The sequence below is a fragment of the Melopsittacus undulatus genome, chromosome 18, assembly GCF_012275295.1.
Source record: "Melopsittacus undulatus isolate bMelUnd1 chromosome 18, bMelUnd1.mat.Z, whole genome shotgun sequence".
Classification (NCBI taxonomy): Eukaryota; Metazoa; Chordata; class Aves; order Psittaciformes; family Psittaculidae; genus Melopsittacus; species Melopsittacus undulatus.
Genome location: NC_047544.1, coordinates 538,399 through 559,330, shown reverse-complemented (window position 1 = coordinate 559,330; position 20,932 = coordinate 538,399). Strand labels below are relative to the sequence as shown.

General features: G+C 61.6%; 1 protein-coding gene across 1 annotated transcript; it reads left to right on the top strand.

The window, feature by feature from the left end:
• The first annotated feature begins 519 nt into the window (after nucleotides 1–519).
• FER1L5 (fer-1 like family member 5) lies at nucleotides 520–20,902 on the top strand. The gene is made up of 48 exons (XM_034070592.1): nucleotides 520–624; nucleotides 3,171–3,262; nucleotides 3,345–3,453; nucleotides 3,536–3,688; nucleotides 3,763–3,897; nucleotides 3,970–4,032; nucleotides 4,113–4,163; nucleotides 4,234–4,264; nucleotides 4,343–4,458; nucleotides 4,543–4,654; nucleotides 5,305–5,393; nucleotides 5,667–5,710; nucleotides 5,935–6,011; nucleotides 6,093–6,181; nucleotides 6,262–6,375; nucleotides 6,464–6,641; nucleotides 6,708–6,832; nucleotides 6,932–7,023; nucleotides 7,538–7,724; nucleotides 8,121–8,276; nucleotides 8,959–9,072; nucleotides 9,149–9,312; nucleotides 9,401–9,515; nucleotides 9,592–9,694; nucleotides 9,770–9,933; nucleotides 10,380–10,556; nucleotides 11,100–11,214; nucleotides 11,297–11,374; nucleotides 11,446–11,627; nucleotides 11,929–12,027; nucleotides 12,675–12,824; nucleotides 12,900–12,995; nucleotides 13,777–13,818; nucleotides 13,917–14,024; nucleotides 14,801–14,935; nucleotides 15,009–15,164; nucleotides 15,240–15,331; nucleotides 15,892–16,062; nucleotides 16,402–16,550; nucleotides 16,621–16,760; nucleotides 17,507–17,595; nucleotides 17,698–17,793; nucleotides 18,749–18,890; nucleotides 18,978–19,077; nucleotides 19,520–19,710; nucleotides 19,795–19,904; nucleotides 20,553–20,700; nucleotides 20,786–20,902. The coding sequence occupies exons 1-48, from the start codon at nucleotides 520–522 to the stop codon at nucleotides 20,900–20,902; spliced, it is 5,661 nt and encodes a 1,886-aa protein (XP_033926483.1).
• The last annotated feature ends 30 nt before the right edge of the window (nucleotides 20,903–20,932 follow it).

Genomic DNA, 20,932 nt, shown 5'->3' with positions numbered 1-20,932 from the left:
CGGACCCACATCTCCCCCTAAGCCCTTCAACCCCTCAGGCCCCACATCTCACCACAGACCTCTCCTCACCCCCACAGACCCCTCCTCACCCCCACAGACCCCTCCTCATCCCCACAGACCCCTCCTCATCCCCACAGACCCCTCAGGCCCCACACCTCAACCCAGGCCCCTGGGCCCCACATCCCCCCCCGGGCCCCCCAGCCCCCGCTCACAGGCCAGCCCCGGGCTGCCTCCGCGGGGTGAGGAACAGCATCCGTGTGGGCCGGGCGGCGCTGGCATCGGGGTGTGCGCTCCAGGGCTTGGCGTAGCTGTGGTCGAGGCAGACGAGGTCCAACTCCCGTTCGTGCGCCGACAGCTGCAGCAGCAGCGACGTCCCCATCCTCCGGGCCGACCACTGCAGCTCCCGGTCCCGATCCCGATCCCGGTCCCGATCCCGATCCCTATCCCTATCCCTATCCCGATCCCTATCCCGGTCCCGGTCCCCCCCCCGCTGTGACATGGCCCAGCTACCGCCGCGACATGGCGCGACCGGCCCCCCTCACGGCCGCCACCACCCCGCGCTGCCCGCTGCGCATGCGCGGACACAGCCCCGCCCACCCCGGGTTCTGCGCGTGCGCGGTGGGGGTAAAACGTGGAGGGTGGAATAGAGCGGAGCGGAGTCTGTGGCTGGGGATGGGGACAGGGATACATGGATACAGGGACATGGGGACACAGACATTGGGGTACATGGATACAGGGATATGGGGACACACAGACATTGGGATACATGGATACAGGGACATGGGGACACACAGACATGGGATACATGGATACAGGGACATGGGGACACGCAGACATTGGGATACATGGATACAGGGACATGGGGACACACAGACATTGGGATACATGGATACAGGGATATGGAGACACACGGACATTGGGATACATGGATACAGGGATATGGAGACACACGGACATTGGGATACATGGATACAGGGACATGGGGACACACAGACATTGGGATACATGGATACAGGGACATGGGGACACACAGACATTGGGATACATGGATACAGGGATATGGGGACACACAGACATTGGGATACATGGATACAGGGACATGGGGACACAGACATTGGGATACATGGATACAGGGATATGGGGACACACAGACATTTGGATACAGGGATACGGGGACATGGGGACACAGACATTGGGATACATGGATACAGGGACATGGGGACACACAGACATTGGGATACATGGATACAGGGACATGGGGACACACAGACATTGGGATACATGGATACAGGGATATGGGGACACACAGACATTGGGATACATGGATACAGGGACATGGGGACACAGACATTGGGATACATGGATACAGGGATATGGGGACACACAGACATTTGGATACAGGGATACGGGGACATGGGGACACAGACATTGGGATACATGGATACAGGGACATGGGGACACACAGACATTGGGATACATGGATACAGGAACATGGGGACACACAGACATGGGATACATGGATACAGGGACATGGGGACACGCAGACATTGGGATACATGGATACAGGGACATGGGGACACGCAGACATTGGGATACATGGATACAGGGACATGGGGACACACAGACATTGGGATACATGGATACAGGGACATGGGGACACGCAGACATTGGGATACATGGATACAGGCACACGGGGACACACGGACATTGGGATACATGGATACAGGGACATGGGGACACACAGACATTGGGATACATGGATACAGGCACACGGGGACACACGGACATTGGGATACATGGATACAGGGATATGGGGACACACAGACATTGGGATACATGGATACAGGGACATGGGGATACAGACATTGGGATACAGGGATACAGGGACATGGGGACACACAGACATTGGGATACATGGATACAGGCACACGGGGACACACGGACATTGGGATACATGGATACAGGGATATGGGGACACACAGACATTGGGATACGTGGATACAGGGACACGGGGACACACGGACATTGGGATACATGGATACAGGGATATGGGGACATACAGACATTGGGATACATGGATACAGGGACATGGGGACACACAGACATTGGGATACATGGATACAGGGACACGGGGGCACACAGATGGGAATACAGTATAATTGAGGATATATGGATACAGGACATGGGGATACAGTGACACAGGGGCATGGGGACATAAGGATATTGGGACACATGGACATGGGGCTATAGGGATGCTGGGGATGGACTCTTCATCAGGGACTGTAGGGATGGGACAAGGGATAACGGGTTCAAACTGAAACAGCAGAGGTTTAGATTTGATATAAGGAAGAAGTTCTTTACTGTTAGGGTGCTGAGGCACTGGAATGGGTTGCCCAGGGAGGCTGTGAATGCTCCATCCCTGGCAGTGTTCAAGGCCAGGTTGGATGAAGCCTTGGGTGCCATGGTTTAGTGTGAGGTGTCCCTGCCCATGGCAGAGGGGTTGGAACTGGATGATCTTAAGGTCCTTTCCAGCCCACACTGTTCTATGATTCTATGGGCACACATGGGCACGGTGACCCAGTGACACAGATACACATGGGCATGGGGACACCGGGACACCGTGACACACGGACACCCACGCGGACACAGCATGGACATGGCCACACAGTGACACGGGGATGTGGGTACCCAGCAACCCCCCGTGACAGCAATCGTAGCATCTTGGTACCACCGGTGCCCTTCTGGAACACATCCCATCACCATGGTGACAACAGCCGGGTGACAGCAGCTCGGTGGCATCGTGGCACTGGGGATGTGGCCATGCTGCGGCTGCTGGTGGCCAGTGCCAGCATCCCCGGGGCCACCGGTTCCGGGCCCGGTGTACACGTGTCTGCCCGCTTCAGAGGTACCATTGGGGACAAGGGGGGAACACCTCATGGTGGCATCATGGTGCCAGCCATCAATGGGGACAGCACCCATGATGTGCCAGCACCCATGATGTGCCAGCACCGTGTTCCCCCTCCCAGGTGTCCCCCGGAGCACCCGGGTGGTGCCAGAGGAGCACAGTCCCACATGGAATGAGGTGAGGTGACCCCAGGGGGGCTCCGGTGACACAGGGATGCTAATGTCACCCCACTGAGCCCTTGTCACCTCTGTCCCTCCCACCATAGACACTGGCATGGCCACTGGGTGCGCGTCCCCTGCACCCCACATCCAGCCTGAGCCTGCGCCTGCGGCACTGGGGCCAGCCGGCACCCCAGGGGTGAGTGGCACCCATGGGTGGGCACCCTGGGGGGACCATCCCTAGTGTGGGCACCCTCACTTTGTCCCCTCTTTCCCCGCAGGGACCTGGGGTCTGCTGTGGTGTCACTGGACCAGTTGGTGGCCAACCCGGAGCTGCCATTGTCCCTAAGCCAAGTCTCACTGCTGGACCCCAAGGGACAGCCCACAGGGGTGAGCACCCCACAATGCACCCCCCCAGCAGCACCCCAGGGTGCCACCAGCACGGTCTGGGGTGCCACCCATCCTTTTGCAGTGCACCATCACCCTTCGCTGCTCCTACAACCCCCGTGGCAAGGCTGGAGATGCCACAGTCCCCATGCAACGATGGGTGCCACCACCAACAGTGTCACCAGTGCCACCCATGCACCCCAGCAAGCCCCCGGCCGGGAGTAAAGAGGAGTTCCAGGTACAGCACCCATGGGTGCAGTGGTACCCAGAGGTGACATCGCACCCAGTGACCACCGTGTTGCTGTCCCATAGGTACGGGTGAGGGTCATCGAGGGCCACCGGCTCCAGGGCAATAACATCAAGCCGGTGGTGACGGTCTTCATCGGCCAGCACCGCTTCAGGACCAGGATCCGTGTGGGGAACAACCCCTACTACAACGAGGTGACAGTGGGGAGGGGACATAGGGATGTGCTGCTGTCCCCTTGCTCCACCTTCACCCCCTTTTTGCCTGTTTTCCAGGTGTTTTGCCAAAGTTTCCACCAGACACTGGAGCAGCTGATGATGGAGCCCATCCGCATCCAGGTCCGGGATGGCACTGGTGGCACCAAAGGGGATGGGGACATTGGGGTGGTGCTGATGCTGTATCCCCCCTCCTGTCACAGGTGCTGAACTCCAAATCCATCCGCTCCAAAGCCATCATCGGCGTCTTCCAGGTGAGGACATGACTTGGGAATGGGGCATCCCCCTATGGTTCAGCTCTCACCCCCTTTGCCACCACCACAGCTGGACATCGGCACCATCTACCACGCACCAGGTAGGTGGGAGGGTTGGGGTGACAGCAGGGTGACACTGGGGTGACAGCAGGGTGCCAATGGGGTCTCCATCATCCCAGGACACAGCTTGAGCTGGAAGTGGCTGAGCCTACAGGATCCCCGGCACCCCGATGCCGGCTCCCGTGGGTACCTCCGTGTGAGCATGGCCGTGCTCCGTGCCGGAGAGCCGGTGCCGGTGAGCCCCACATCCCCCCATCCCCACAAACACCCCATGGATATGGGGGGGGGGGATCCCCATTGTCCCATATACCCCCATAAGGAGCAGGAGGAGCCGGAGGGAGACAAGGATGTGGAGGCCAATCTGCTGCAGCCACCGCCATGTGCTGCCACACTGCAGCTCCGCATCTACCGTGCCGAGGACCTGCCCCTGGGTGGGTCTGGGGGGGTCTGGGGGCTTTGAGGGGGTTTGGGGGCTTTGAGGGGGTTTGGGAGCGTTTTGGGTTGGTTTAAGGGATTTTGGGTTGGGTTTGGGGGGGGGGGGGGTGGGAGGGGTTTGAGTGGGGTTTGGGGAGGGTTTTGGGTGGATTTTGGAGGTGGTTTTGGTTGGATTTGGGTAGCTTTTGGATGAGTTTTGGGTGGGTTTTGGTGTGGCTTTGGGGGGGGGTTTGGGTTGGTTTTGGTTTGATTTTGGGTTGGGTTTGGAGGTGGTTTTGGTCAGGTTTGGGTAGGCTTTAGCTGAGTTTTGGGGAATTTGGGGTTGGTTTTGGGAGGGTTTTGAGGGGTTTTGGGAGGGTTTTGAAGGCAGTCTTGGTTGGATTTGGGTCGGTTTGGGCTGGTTTTGGTTTGATTTTGGAGGTAGTTCTTGTTGGTTTGGGGTAAGTTTTGGCTAGGTTTGGATTAATTTGGGGGATTGGTTGGTTTTGGATTGGTATTGGGGGGGTTGGTTGGTTTTGGGGTTGGTTTTAGGGGGGGTTGGAGGGTTGGGGAGGGTTTGCATTGGTTTTGGGTTGGTTTTGGGGGGTTTGTGTGGGTTTGGATCATGGGCACCCCCCATTGCCAACCTCTCCCCATCCCGGTGCAGCGGAGCCGGCCGTGCAGTGCCTCCCCTCGGTCAGAGGCAAGAGGAGCTTCGTGGCTGCTGCGGTGCGGGCCGGCTTTGCGGGCAGGACGGTGGGTACGGAGCCATGGGGGGGGGGGGGGAAAGGGGGGCCCGATGCCGCGGTGAGGGGCTCATGGCTCTGCCCAACGCAGCTCTGCACCCGAGTGATGCCCCCAAGCCCCAACCCGGTGTGGAACGAGGTCTTCTTCTTCCCATTGCGGGTGAGGTTCCTCCTGCATCCCCCCCCCCTCAGTGAGGGGGTACCCCAAAAAGGTACCCCAAAAAGTGGGGGGCACCCCCATTTCAACACCCCCCCACCATCCTGCTTTTGTGTCTTTCGAAAGCTGCCCCCTATCTGTGATGAGATCCAGTTGGCCATCCTCAGCGGGTAAGTGGGGGAACCTCTGCTTTTGGGGCATCCCCTTGGTTTTGGAGCATCCCGCATTTTAGGGGGACTCCCCCGATTTTAGGAGAACCCCATTTGGGGGGAACCCCATTTTCTGTGGCATCCCCTTGTTTTTTGGGCACCTCCCCAGTTTGGGGGGACCCCTTTTTGGGGGGGAACCCCCTATTTATAGGGGACCCCCCATCCCTTTCATTGCCCACCCATAGGCCCCGCAGCAGCAAGGTCCTGGGCACTGCCACCCTCCACCTCTCCCACATCTCCTCTGCTGGTGCTGAGCTTGAAGGTGAGCAGGGTGCACCCATGGGTTGGGGGGGTCCCCAGCACCTAAACCCCCCCCCTTTTAACCCCCCTTTTTCATCCCCAGAGGGGACCCCCGGCTTTTTACCCTGCTTTGGACCCAGCTTCCTCCCCTTCTATGGTCCCCGGGCGGATGCTGCCAGGACATCCAGCACTGTGAGCATTGGCAGGATGGGAATAGCCCCAATTTGGGGGGGGACACACAAGACCCAGCCACCCCCACCCTTATTTTACAGGACACCAACGTGGCTTATCGGGGCAGGGTGTTACTGGAGCTCAGCACCCATATGGGGACCCCAGATGGGCACCAGCGCGGCACCATTAACCAGGAGGACATCATCCGGGTGCAGGTGGGTGATGCCATCCCCGGGGTTTTTCTGCCTTATTTTGACTGGAATTTGACCATTTTGGGGTATTTTCACCCTATTTCTGCCCCAGTCTCACCTACCCCGCCACCGGTTCGGGCTCTGCGGGGTCTTCTACTCGGCCACCATGGTACCAGCGGGACCTGAGCTCCTGCGCTTCGAGCTCAGCCTGGGCAACCATGGGGACACGGGCGATGTCACCTGCAAGCCGGCCGCCTCCATCACCCCGCACGGGTGTCCCGTCTTTGATGGTGAGCAGGGAGCTGGATGGGATGGGATGCGCATCCCATGGGATACTCAGCGCCCTCTGGATGCAGGCAACCGCTACCATTACCTGCCGTGGTACGGGGACAAGCCGGTGGCCGCCGTCACTTCGGCTTGGGAGGATGCTGCGCACCGTTGGGATGCTCTAAACCTCCTGCGTGCCATGTGCCAGCGGCTGGTGAGCACCCATGGGTGATGGGGATGGGGGGGGATGTGATCCGCGTCTCCATACACACACATTCCCGGTTGGGAATGGTTACGGAGGGAATTCCGATAGGAGAAGAACGTGGTGGAGCTCCGGAGAGCCCATGGGGACACCGAGGGGGACATCGGCAGGAGGCTGCTGCGGGAGCTGGCACAGGACTGCAGGTCAATAAGGAGATATGGGGGTCACAAAGAAGGGGGGAAACCCGTGTTTGGGATGGGGAGATGGGGTATTTGGGGGGAGGAATGGGGTATATGGGGGGAAAATGAGGAATTTTAGAGGAAAACGGGACTTTGGGGGTGACAATGGGACAACGGATGGGAAAATTGGGTATTGGGTGGAGGAATTGCTATTTGGGTGGGGAATGGGGAATTCTAAAGGACAACGGGACAATGGAGGGGAAATAGGGGATTGGGGGAAGGAAAATGGGGTATTTGGGAGAGAAATGAGGTATTGGAAGAGGAAATGAGGCGTTTTTGAGGACAATGGGATCTTGAGGGTGAAAATGGGACAATGGAAATGGAAAATGGGGTATGGAGTGGAGGAAAATGGGGCATTTGGGGTGGATTTTTGGGGCAGGAACTGTATTTTGGAGAGGTGGAAATGAAGCATTTTTGGGGTAAAATGTGGCATTTTTGGGTCAAACCGGGGTGCTTTGGGTGGGGGATGTGTTCACAGGCGGGTGCTGCTGCAGCTGGAGGCTCAGCCCACCCCAACACCCCTGGACACCCATCTCCGTGCCGCACGGATCCACTTGTTGCGGCGCGTGGCAGCGGCGGCATCGATGCCCCCGAGGGCTGGATGGGCCACACTGCTGCCCATGGCCGAGGCCTGGCTGCAGAGCATGGGAGCACTGGCTGTGGAGGTGAGGATACAGGGGGAGATGGGGATCATCGCTGTGTTGAGTTGTGCCTGGTCTCAGCCTACTGCAATGGCAGTGGAGGTGAGGACATGGGGGGAGATGGGGATCATTGCTGTGATGAGTTGTGCCCGGTCTCAGCCTGCTGCAATGGCTGTGGAGGTGAGGATATGGGGGCAGCTGGGGATCATCACTGTGATGAGTTGTGCCCAGTCTCAGCCTGCTGCAATGACTGTGGAGGTGAGGATATGGGGGGATCTGGGGCTCATCACTGTGATGAACTGTGCCCGGTCTCAGCCTGTTGCAATGGCTGTGGAGGTGAGGATATGGGGGCAGCCAGGGCTCATCACTGTGATGAGCTGTGCCCGGTCTCAGCCCACCGCTGTGTCTCTGTCCCCACAGCCACAAGCCGCTGTCCCCGATGTGCTGCTGTGGATGCTGCGGGGTGAGCGGCGCGTGGCCTGTGCCCGCATCCCTGCCCCTGACATCATGTTCTCCCGGAGCAGCCCCAGTGCCTGCGGCAGGTCCTGCGGGAGGCTCCAGACACTGTTCCTGACGGTAGGAACACCACAGCCCCTCCGTGCTGCCTGTGTCCTGTCTGTGTCCTCTCCACCTCCCCTTTGTGTCTTGTCCATGTCCTCTCCATGTCCCATCCATGTCCCCTCTGTAACTCTTCCACATCACCCTCAGTGTTCCCTCTGTGTCCCTTCCATGTCTGCTCCATGTCCCCTCTGTGCCCTTCTATTTCCCTTCCATGTCTCCTCTGCTCCCCTCCAGGTTCCCTCTCTATGTCACCTCCATGTCCCTTCTGTTCTCCTCCATGTCCCCTCTCTAGACTTTCCCCATGTCCCCACCACATCCTCTTCATTTCTGCTCCATGTCCCTCCTGTGTCTCCTTTATATCTTCCCCATGTCCCCCCTATGCCCCTCTGTGTTCCCTCCATGTCTGCTCCATATCCCCTTTGTGCCCCAATACATCCTCTTCATGTCCCTTCTTTTCACTCCATGTCTCCTCTCAATGTCCCCTTCCACATCCCATCCATGTCTGCTCCATGTCCCATCTGTGTCCCCTCTACATCTTCCCATCCCCTCCCATGTGTCCGCTCAATATCCCCTCTCTATATCCCTCCCTATCCCCTCCACATCCCCTTCTTGTCCCCTCTATGTCCCTTTAGACCTCCACACACCCCCCCCATGTTCCCCCCCATGTCCCCCTGCCCTCACCCCCCATGATGCGCAGGGCTCCGGGGACATCCATGCCCAGCTGCGGCTGCGCCTGTGGCTGGGGCCGGTGGCTGACAGCGGAGCCCTGCCCCGGCTCATCGAGGGCTCCCTGCGCATCTACGCCGAGACCGTGAGTGCCAATGGGGGGCACACAATGAACCCCCCCCCCCCCCAAGCTCCCCTCACCCCTGTTCTCCCGTCCCCAGTATGAGAACCAGACCAAGCTCTGGGGCAAGTGGGGGCCCCGAGGGCTCCCCGGCTCCCCGAGCTTCTCCGACGGTGCGGGCAGAGCCGTGGTCCCGAGGCACCGCATCCGGCCCCCCAAGGGCTGGCGCTGGGATGGAGCCTGGACCGTGGAGCCCCAGCGCCGGTGGGTGCATGGGGGGGTGGTGACACCCGAGGGGACCCCAGTGAGGGTGATGGCACCACCGTTGTCCCCTCGTGTCCCCCTGCCCCAGGCTGCTGCTGGACACAGAGACCAACATGGGTGAGGTGCTGGAGGAGGTCTATGAGAACGAGAGCCGGCGGCCTGGGGGGGACTGGGGACCCGCTACCGTGGCCAGCACCGATGCCGTGAGTGGGTGACAGTGTGGGGACAGCAGCGGGTGACACGAGTGCATCAGGGCTCAGCTCCAGCCTGGCTTTGCAGAGCGGTGTGGAGGTGCCCCCCAAGGAGGAGGTGCTGTGTCCCCAAGGATGGCACGTCACCGACGGCTGGAGAGTGGATGTGATGGGGGCCGTGGATGAGGCTGGTGAGGGGTGACCCCATTGGGTGGTGGTGATGGTGGTGATGGTGATGGTGGTGATGGTGACACCGGGTGCCGCAGGTTGGGAGTATGGGGCGAGCGTGGTCCCCGACAGCCCCCCGGCAGCATGGCACCCCACAGAGAAGACCTACCACACACACCGGCGCCGGCGCTGGCTGCGCACCCGCCGCAGGGACCCCGGCGCGCAGGGACCGGAGCAGGATGTGGCCACCTTCCTGCAGCTGGTCCGGGCCATGGGGATGGGGATGCGGTGGTGGGGATGGGGGTGGCAGGGACAGGGGGGGAGGGATGGGGTGGAAGAATGGGGGTGACATGAATTGGGGTGGCAGGGATGGGCATAGCAGGGATGTGGTGGCAGGGATGAGGGTGGCAGGGTGGGGATGACAGGGATGAGGGGACAGGGATGGAGGTGGCACAAGGGGGATAACAGGGATGGGGTGGCAGGGTGGGAATGACAGGGATGAGGGTGGCAGGGATGGAGGTGGCACAATGGGGATAACAGGGATGGGGTGGCAGGGATGGGGTGGCAGGATTGGGTGGCAGGACCATGCCTTTGCCCACCCAGCAGTGCAAGGGTGCGAGCAGCCCTGTACATCCCCCTGTACCACCCTGTCCCCATACGACGCTGTCCTCTTCCCACCCTGTCTCCTGCCCCCCCGTGTCCCCACAGCACAGAACCGAGTCTGCTGCCGGCTCCGAGGCCTGGGAATACGGATCCTTATGGAGCAGCCGCTTCCACCTGAAGCCGCGGGCAGGGGACGTTTGCCGGCGGCGCTGCTGGCACCGGCACATGGTGCCCGAGCAGACCCCGTCCGTGGCGCCCCTCTTCCTCCTCGAGGGGTCCCCGGTACGGGATGGGACACGGAGGGGCGGCTGGGGGACAGGTGGTGGAGGGATGGAGGATGGATGAGGGATGCTGGGACAGAGGAATGGAGGGACAGAGGGATGGAGGAGCAAATAGATGGAGGGGTGGAATGATGGATAAGGGATGCAGGGACAGAGGGATGGAGGGATGGGGGGATGGAGGGAGGGATGGAGAGAGGAATGGAAGGATGGAAGAACAAATAGATGGAGGGGTGGAATGATGCAGGGATAGGGATGAAGAAGGGATGGAGGGTCAGAGGGATCGAGGGATGGATGAGGGAGAGAGAGAGAAGGATGGAGGGATGGTGGGGAGGGAGGAATGTAGATGAGAGGGATGCAGGGACAGAGAGATGGGGGGATGGACAAAAGGAGGGAGGGGTGGATGAGGGACCATTAGGGTCACAGAGGGATGGAGCGGTGTGGGGATGGAGCAACCCTGGGTAACCAGGACATGGGGCAGCGGGATGCGGGTCTGGGTGACAGCAGGACCATGGGGACTCCGCACCCCACATCCCACCCCCCGCAGGGCACGGAGGAGCCGGCCGGGGAGGAGGAGCCGCCTGCAGCGCAGCGGAGGACACGGCGCTTGTGCCAGCCCGGCCCGAAGCAGCCGCTGCCCCTCATCCTCTGCACCTTCCAGCGTGAGCCCCCGGGGGCACGGGGGGGTCCGGGGCAGCCCGGGGGGGTCTCAGGCTCCTCTCCCAGCTCCTGCCTCTCCCACAGAACCCAACGTCTTCCAGCTCCGCTGTTACATCTTCCAGGCGCTGGAGCTGTCGCCCAGAGGCACAAAGTCCACTGCAGGTGGGACCCCCCATCCCCTGGTGCCCACCCCGGGGGGCACCCATGGTGCTGATGGTGTCTCTGTCACCCAGACCCCGTCGCACACGTCTCCTTCGTGTACATCAGCCAGAGCACACGGGTGCTGCCCCGCACCCTGGACCCGCTTTGGGACCAGACGCTGCTTTTCCATCGGGTGCTGCTCTATGGGGACCCCCGGGGGGTCCAGGATGAGCCCCCCGCTGTGGTGGTGGAGGTGTTCGACCAGGATGGAGGGGTACGGTACCCACGGTTGGGGGGCACCCATGGGTGCAGGGAGCACCCATGCCCAAGCGATGCCTTGCAGGGTGCTGGTGCTTTCCTGGGGAGGAGCGTGTGCACCCCAGATGTTTGGTTGGATGTGGGGCGCCGGAGGCCCCCCCGGCTCCAGCGTCACCCACTGCAGGGCACTGGGGGACCCGCCGGGGAGCTGTTGGCTGCCTTTGAGCTGCTGCACGACACCGAGGTGAGGGGCTGCAGGGGGGTCGGGGGGGGGCACCCAGGTCCCATCGTCATCGTGGTGTCCCCACCCCCGGCAGGATGGGGCCCTGGAGCAGGTCAGCTCCCCCCCTTGGAGGCAGGGGGTCTTCAGTGTCCCTATGGATGTGCGGCCCCTGCTGAGGCCGGTGGCGCTGGAGGTGAGGAACAGGGACAGGGATGAGGAAGGGGATGGGATGGGATGAAGGGCGGCTGGGAATAAGGACATGGATTGGTACAGGGTTGAAGACAGGATGGAGAAGGTCTGGGATGGGGAATAGGGTGGGAACAAGATAGGAAAAGGGAGAGTGATGCAATGGGGAATGGGATGGGAACGGGGATGGAGGTAGGATGAGGATGTGGTTCAAGATGGTGTTTGGGAGAACAGGCTGGGGACAGGGGCAAGATGAAGGTTCTGGGGTAGGGTACAAGGACAGGGATGGGGACAGGGATGAAGGCAGGATGGACAATGTCTGGGGTGGGAACAGGGATGGGGAAAGGGATGAAGAAGGGGACAGGGATAAGGACAGGGAGAGGGATGGGGAGAGGGGTGGCTGGGGACAGGACATGGGTTGGAACAGGGATAAAGACAGGACGGACAACGTCTGGGATGAGGAATGGGGTGGGAACAGGGACGTGACATGATGTGGACAGGAATGGGACAGGGATGGGGACAGTGATGAAGGTCCTGGGGATGGGGACAAGGACAGGGCTGAAGCCAGGGCCAGGCACAGAGGGATGAAGACAAGACGAGGATGGGACCGGCACCCTCTGTAACGGGGGTGACAACGCCGATGTCCCCCCCCAGGTGCTGGCGTGGGGGCTGCGGGGGCTGCGCAGCAGCGTGCGCGCCCCCAGCCTGGAGGTGCATTGCGGGGGCCGTGTCCTGCGGACCCCCCCCATTCCCGACCCCGCTTCCAACCCCAACTTCCCCATCAACGCCTTCCTGCTGGTCCTGGTGAGCGGGGGGGGGGGAGCCCTGCACCCCCTGGGCTGCCGCTGGCACCGGGGCTGAGCCTGAGCCTGCCCGCAGAGCCTACCCCTGGACGAGGAGCTGATGCCGCCCGTGCGGCTGCGGGTGTTGGACGTGCGGGACTTCGGGTACCGGCCCGAGGTGGGGCAGACCCGTGTGCGGGGGCTGGGGCAGCAGCACGGGCACCCCCCCGGCCCCCGGCACGGCTCCGGTACGGCTCTGCCCCAGCCCATCCCATCCCTGTTCCCATCCACATCAACCCAGCCCCGTCTCATCCCATGGCTCCTGTATGGCTCTGCACAACCCTACTGCCTCCCCATCCTACCCCATCCATCCATCCATCACATCCATTCCATCCCATCCATAACATCCATCCCAACCCATCCACCCTACCACATCCCATCACATCCCATTCAGCACACCCATCCCACCACATCACATCCCATTCCACCCCATCCCATTCACAACATCCATCCCACCACATCACATCCCATCCCACCCCATCCCATCTGCCACACTCCATCCCATCCCATTCCATGCCATCGATCCAATCCCATCCATCTCATCCCACCCATTCCATTCCATCCCATCCCATCCATCCCATTTCACCCCATCCATCCCATTCTACTCCATCCAATCCATCCATTTTATTCCAGCCCATCCATCCCATTCCACCCCATCCTACTCCATCCAACCCATCCATCCTCTTCCACCCCATCCCTGCCCCATCCCAATCATCACATCCACCCAACCCCATCCTGCTCCATCCTGCCCCATCCTGCTCCACGCTCCCATCTCCTGGATGGTTATTCACCTCTCTGCTCCCCACAGCCGCTCCTCGGGGCAGGATAAGTTGGGTGAGTCCCTGGATCCATGGCACCCTGGGGGTCCATCCCTGTGCCTCAGTTTCCCTGAGCAACCCCCTTTGCTGCTGCAGCTACTGCCCGAGATCATCAGCAAGATGAAGGCTGAGGACGAGGTGGGCACAGGGATGGGGACACGGGGGACACCAGGGACGGACACCCTGTTCCTGTCCCTGTTCCTGTCCCTGTCCCCATCTCACCCCGCTCCCTGCAGGCACAGGAGGGTGAAGGGGAGGAGGAGGATGACTGGTGGAGCAAGTTCTATGCAGCCCTGGGGGACACGGCAAAGAGCCGGCGGGGGACAAGCAGGGACAGACTGAAGGTGGGGCAGAGGCTGGGCACCTGAGCAGGGGTGGGGATGGGGATAGGGACAGGGATGGAGATGGGGTGGGATGGGATGGGATGGGACAGGGGTGGTTGGAGACAAGGACACAGATGGGGAGAGGGATGAAGATCAGGTAAGGATGAGGTGAGGGATGGGAACAGGATGAAGAGGGCAGTGATATCCTTGGGACAGGACAGGGATGGGGACAAGGTCAGGGATGGAGATTGGGATGGGAACAGGCTGGGGACAGGGACAAGGCTGAAGATGAGGTGAGGACAAGGACAGGGATGAAGATGGGATGGGGACAAGGATAAAGAAGGGGATCGGATGGGATGGGGTGGAATGAAGCACCAAAATGGGGCTGGGGACAGGAAGAGGGCAGGAATGAGAAAGAGAATGGGAATGGGTATGAGGTTAAGGATGAGGATGTGGATGGGGATGTGGATGGGAATGGGGACAAGGATGAGGATGGGAATGGAGATAAGGATGGGGATGAGGATGGGAATGGGGATGAGGATGAGGACAAGGATGGGAATGGAGATAAGGATGGGGGTGAGGATGGGAATGGAGATAAGGATAGGGGCAAGGATAGGAATGGGGATGAGGATGGGGGTGAGAATGGGAATGGGGATGAGGAATGGGAATGGAGATAAGGATGGGGGCAAGGATGGGAATGGGGATGAGGATGGGGGTGAGAATGGGAATGGGGATGAGGACGAGGATGGGAATGATGATGGGGATGAGGATGGGGGCGAGGACAGTCCCTGCCCCAGATCTACAGCTGTGAGCTGGAGGCGGTGCCGGAGTTCGAGGGCCTGCAGGATTTCTGCCGCTCCTTCCCGTTGTTCCCCCCGGGATCCACCACCGGGGGGCCGGGGGAGGACCCGCAGCCGGTGGCCGAGCTCAAGGTAGGTACGAGCTCCAAAGGGCCCCGGGGCCGGGTCCGGGGCACCCCTCGGTGCTACGGCCGCCGGCTCCCAGGGGCTCTTCCTCCTGTACCCCCTGCCCGAGGACCCGTCGGAGCCGCCGCCGCCGCGCCGCTTCCAGCCGCTGCCCCCCAGCCAGCCCCAGCGCTGCCTCGTTAGGGTCTATGTGGTGCGAGCCTTCGAGCTCCCCCCCCGCGACAGGAACGGGCTGGTACGGGCACCCATGGGCGCTGGGATGGGTCCCCCCTTTCCCCCTGTGCTGCTCTGAGCATCCCTCCTGCTGCAGTGTGATCCCTATGTCCGTGTGTCACTGGGGGCACAGACGCTGGGGCAGCGGGACCAGTACGTGCCCAACACCCTGGAGCCCGTGTTTGGGAGGTAAGGATGGGGTGGGTGCCAGCCATGGGGGCACTGGGAATGAGAGGAGGTGCCCACGGGGGTGTTGGTCCCCATGCCCATGTCTCTGTGTCAGTTTGTCCCTGTGGCACCAGGTCCCCATGTTACTGCATCACTGTGCCACCAGGTCCCCATTCCCTGTGCCAGAAGGTGCCTGAGCCTCCAGGTCCCCAATTACTCTGCCACCAGGTCTCCATTCCCCATGCTGGTGGAGCCCTGTGCCATCAAGCCCCATTCCCCATGCCAGCAGGTTTCCATGCCGGCACATCCCCGTTCCCCATGCCACCAGGACCTCCTTCCCATACCAGCAGGTCCTCATGCCATCAGATCCCCATTCCCTATGCTGATGGATCCCTGTGCCATCATGTCTCCGTTCCCCACACCAGCAGGTCCTCATTGCCCCATTGTCCATCCTGGAAGGTCTCCCTGCCACCAAGTCCTCATGCAACCAAGTCCCTGTGCCAGCAGCCCCATTCCTACAGGTCCCAATGCCCATACCAGTGGGTACCAGCCCCAGCACTGCCTGTCACCCCCACTACCAGGCTGTTCGAGCTGACGGGCACCATCCCACTGGAAAAGGACCTGCGGGTGTCCCTGCTGGACTATGACCTGGTGCCACCCGACCAGGAGATTGGCACCACCACCATCGACCTGGAGAACCGGCTCCTCTCCCGCTTCCGTGCCCACTGCGGGCTGCCCGCGCTGTACTGCACGTGGGTGACACTGGGGGCATCAGGAGGATGGAGCTGGGCCTGGGAATGGGCATGAGGGGGGACTGGGATGGGGTCTTGGGTAGTTCCTCCATTGAAGACACTGGAATGGGTTGAATGGAGAAGCTGTGGCTGCCCCATCCCTGGCAGTGCTCAAGGCCAGGTTGGACACAGGGGCTTGGAGCAGCTGCTCCAGTGGAAGGGGTCCCTGTCCAAGATGCTGGATGAGCTTTAAGGCCCCTTCCAACCCAAACCATTCCATAGTCCTATGATGAGGATGGAACAAGGGGATGAAGCTGTGTCGGGTACATGGAGCTCCGCATTGTCCCATTGCCCCCACAGCGCCGGCCCCGGGTGCTGGAGGGATCAGCTCTCCCCCAGCCAGACACTGGAGCACTTTGCCCGCACCCAGGGGCTGCCAGCACCCGAGTTCAACACCGAGGGCACCGCAGTCACCTTTGGGGACCACAGCTTCCTCCTCAGCCACTTCGGTGGGTGCTGGGGCCTGGGGGGGTGTGTGTGGGGCTGGAGCCTGCCCATGGTGACGGCTCAGCCCTACAGAGAGCGGCCCCCCCCAGCACCAGCACCATGGGGTGCCCCGTGAGCGCCTGGCCCTGCATGTGCTCCGTGCCTGTCACCTCGTCCCCGAGCACCTGGAGACACGCACCCTGTACTGCAGCACCCAGCCCGGGCTGGAGCAGGTGATGGAGGGGTGATGGGGACCCTCGGGGTGACGGGGGGGACACTGGGGTGATGGGTGTAAGGGGGGGACAGGGGGATGATGGGGACCTCATGGTGATGGGACCTTGGGGTGAAAGTGGGGGACAGGGGGATGATGGGGACCTCATGGTGATGGGACCTTGGGGTGAAAGGGGGGGACAGGGGGATGATGGGGACCTCATGGTGATGGGACCTTGGGGTGAAAGGGGGGGACAGGGGGATGATGGGGACCTCATGGTGATGGGACCTTGGGGTGAAAGGGGGGGACAGGGGGATGATGGGGACCTCATGGTGATGGGACCTTGGGTATAACAGGATGCCAGGAGGACAGCATGGATCTTGGGGTGAAAGGGGCCTTGAGTATAAGGGATGCCAGGGAGACAATGGAGACCTTGGGGTGATGGGGTCTTGGGGTGTAAGGTGTTGCCAGGGGTACAATAGGGAACCTTAGGGTGATGGGGACACCAGGGCAGGGAGGGATGCTGGGAGGGGTTAACGGAGACATGACAGGGACCCTGGTGTGATGGGGACAGTGGGATGATGAGGACATGAGTGGGACCATGGGGTATGAAAGGATGCTAGGGCTTGGGGACATTGGGATGACAGGGGGGATGCCAAGGGGATGATGCCCTTGGGGTGTGACAGAGACCCCAGGGCACCCAGGGGTGCTGTGTGTGGGTGCTGGGGACACCCTGTGGTGCCTCTCCCACCCCCCCCCCCCATGCAGGGCAAGGTGCAGATGTGGGTCGATGTGTTCCCCATGAACCTCGGCCCCCCAGGCCCCCCGGTGGACATCACCCCCCGCAAGCCACAGAAGTGAGACCCCCCCCACCTTCCAATACCCCACGGACGGGACGGGGCCACCCCGGGGGTGCATGGGGGGGTGTGAAGGTGACACCCCCTTACCCCTGCCCCCAGGTACGAGCTGCGCTGTGTGGTGTGGAACGCTCGGGACGTGGTTCCGGGGGACACGAACCTCCTGGGGCAGCAGATGAGCGATATCTACATCGTGGGGTGAGGTGGGGGCACGGAGGGGGCTTGGGGTGGGATGCAGGTTAGGGTTGGACCCTAGGGATGCAGGTTATGGTTGCACCCTAGGGATGCAGGTTAGGGTTGGACCCTAGGGATGCAGGTTAGGGTTGGACCCTAGGGATGGAGGTTAGGGTTGCACCCTAGGGATGCAGGTTATGGTTGGACCCTAGGGATGCAGGTTAGGGTTGGACCCTAGGGATGCAGGTTAGGGTTGGACCCCAGGGATGCAGGTTAGGGTTGGACCAGAGGGATGCAGGTTAGGGTTGCACCCTAGGGATGCAGGTTAGGGTTGGACCCTAGGGATGCAGGTTAGGGTTGGACCAGAGGGATGCAGGTTAGGATTGAACCCTAGGGATGCAGGTTATGGTTGCACCCTAGGGATGCAGGTTAGGGTTGGAGCCTAGGGATGCAGGTTAGGGTTGGACCCTAGGGATGGAGGTTAGGGTTGCACCCTAGGGATGCAGGTTAGGGTTGGACCCTGGGGATGCAGGTTAGGGTTGGACCTTAGGGATGCAGGTTAGGGTTGCACCCTAGGGATGCAGGTTAGGGTTGCACCCTAGGGATGCAGGTTAGGGTTGGACCCGAGGGATGCAGGTTAGGATTGGACCCTAGGGATGCAGGTTATGGTTGCACCCTAGGGATGCAGGTTAGGGTTGGACCCTAGGGATGCAGGTTAAGGTTGCACCTTAGGGATGCAGGTTAGGGTTGGACCCTAGGGATGCAGGTTAGGGTTGGACCCTAGGGATGCAGGTTAGGGTTGGACCCTAGGGATGCAGGTTAGGGTTGGACCCTAGGGATGCAGGTTAGGGTTGGACCAGAGGGATGCAGGTTAGGGTTGGACCCTAGGGATGCACGTTAGGGTTGGACCCTAGGGATGCATGTTAGGGTTGCACCCTAGGGATGCAGGTTAGGGTTGGACCCTAACCCTAACCCGCAGGTGGCTGGACGGGCTGGAGGACCAGCGGCAGCGCACGGATGTGCATTACCGCTCGTTGGACGGGTCGGGCTCCTTCAACTGGCGCTTCGTGTTCCCCTTCGAGTACCTGGCGGCCGAGCAGCGCTGCGTGCTGCCTGCCAAGGTGAGGGGTGCCCGGGGGGGGGGGGCCCAGGGGACGTGGGGGGGACCTCGTGTAATCCCCCCCCCCCCCACATCCCTGCTGTCACAGAAGCATTTCTGGAGCCTGGATCAGACGGTGCTGAAGGTGCCCCCGAAGCTCATCCTGCAGGTGTGGGACAACGACAAGTTCTCGGCTGATGATTTCCTAGGTGGGAGACACTTCCCTGCCCCCTGGTCCCTGGGGACACTCATGGGTGATGGGGAGCACCTACAAGTGGTGGGAGCATCCATGGGTAAGGGGGAGCACCTACAAGTTATGGGAAGCATGCACTAGTGATGAGGAGCACCCATAAGTGAAGGGCAGCACCCACTAGTGATGAGGAGCACTCACAGCTGACAGCAGCACCCATGGGTGACGGGAGCACCCACAACTGATGGGAAGCACCCACGGGTGACAGCAGCACCCAAGGGTGATGGCAGCACCCACACCTGCTGGCAGCACCCATGGGTGACGGGAGCAACCACTAGTGATGAGGAGCACCCAAGTGAAGGGCAGCACCCATGGGTGACAGGAGCACCCACACCTGCTGGCAGCACCCACGGGTGATGGACGCACTCGCTCTCAGCATTCTCCCCCCGCTCCGTCCCCAGGAACGCTGGAGCTGGACCTGAGGCGGATGCCCCGTCCGGCTCCGCACGCCCGCTCCTGCGCCCTGCGGGGGGGCGGCCGGAGGCGCTGGGGGCGGCCGCGGAGCCCACCCCCCGTGTCCCTGTTCCGGCAGCGCCAGGCCCGGGGCTGGTGGCCCTGCGAGGCCAACAGCGGCGGAGAGCGGCGGCTCACGGTGAGTGCGGGGCCGGGGGCTCGGGGTTGGGGGCTCGGGGGCTGCGGGGCTGGGGGCTCAGCCCCTACCCCCCAATCACTGCAGGGGAAGCTGGAGCTGAGCCTGGAGCTGCTGACGGCGAAGGAGGCAGCGGAGCGGCCGGCGGGGAGAGCCCGAGAGGAGCCCAACGCGTACCCGACGCTGCCGCCGCCGGTGTGAGTGCTGCGAGAATCTGGTCCGAGCCTTACCCTGCACTGCCCCATGGCACTGAGGGGGGTGAACCCTTGCAGGGCCGGTGCCTGCAGCCCTGCCCTGGGCAGCCTGTTCCAATGCCTGAGCACCCTGTGGGGCAGGAATTGTTCCTCAGCTCCATCTAAACCTGCCCTGGTGCAGCTTGAGGCTGTTCTCTCTTGTCCCATCCCTTGTTCCTTGGGAGCAGAGCCCAGCCCCTCCTGGCTCCATCCTCCTGCAGGCACTTGGAGGGAGCCATCACGTCCCCCCTGAGCCTTCTCTTCTCCATCTGAACCCCTCAGCTCCTTCAGCCCTTCCCCATCTCTTGTGCTCCAGGCCCTGCTCCAGCTCTGTTCCCTTCTCTGGCCCCGCTCCAGCCCCTCAAGGTCTCTCTTGCAGTGAGGGGCCCAGAGCTGAGCACAGGATTCCAGGTGCAGCCTCCCCAGTGCCCAGCACAGGGGCACAATCCCTGCCCTGGCCCTGCTGCTGCACTGGTGCTGATCCAGGCCAGGATGCTGGAGGCTGCCTGGACACAAGCTGCTCATGCTCAGCTCCATCAGCACCCCCAGCTCATTCCCCATGAGCAGCTCCCCCAACCCATGCACTGCAGGGAGGTCTGGGTGTCCCCACAGGCGGCCGGATTGGTCCTTCCTGTGGGTGCAGGCACCGCTGCGCACCCTGCGCCATGGGCTGTGGCGGCAGCACCGCGGCTGCATCAGCCTGAGCCTGGCACTGCTGCTGCTCTTTGCACTGCTCCTCACCTTCGTCTATGCGGCCCCGGTGAGCACAGGGGGCTCAGCACCCCCCTTACCCCCATCACCACCCATTGAGCCCCCCCCTGAGCTTCTCTTGTCTCTCACCACAGGGTTATTTGGCTATGAAGCTGATAAACCCCTTCCAGGGCTTGCACATCAGTGGTGATGGTGGCAGCAAGCATCCTGCAGCCGGTGCTGAGCAGCACAAGGGTGCTCACAAACCCTGATGTGCCAGCCCTGATGGCAGCATCGCTGTC

What these genes read in the sequence shown, in the direction of transcription:
- FER1L5 (XM_034070592.1), top strand. Translation starts at nt 520, where the DNA reads ATGGCGCGACCGGCCCCCCTCACGGCCGCCACCACCCCGCGCTGCCCG. An exon ending in TGGCCACCTTCCTGCAGCTG is followed by an intron (nt 9,934 to 10,379) that starts GTCCGGGCCATG and finishes GTGTCCCCACAG; the next exon opens with CACAGAACCGAGTCTGCTGC. An exon ending in AGATGAAGGCTGAGGACGAG is followed by an intron (nt 13,819 to 13,916) that starts GTGGGCACAGGG and finishes CGCTCCCTGCAG; the next exon opens with GCACAGGAGGGTGAAGGGGA.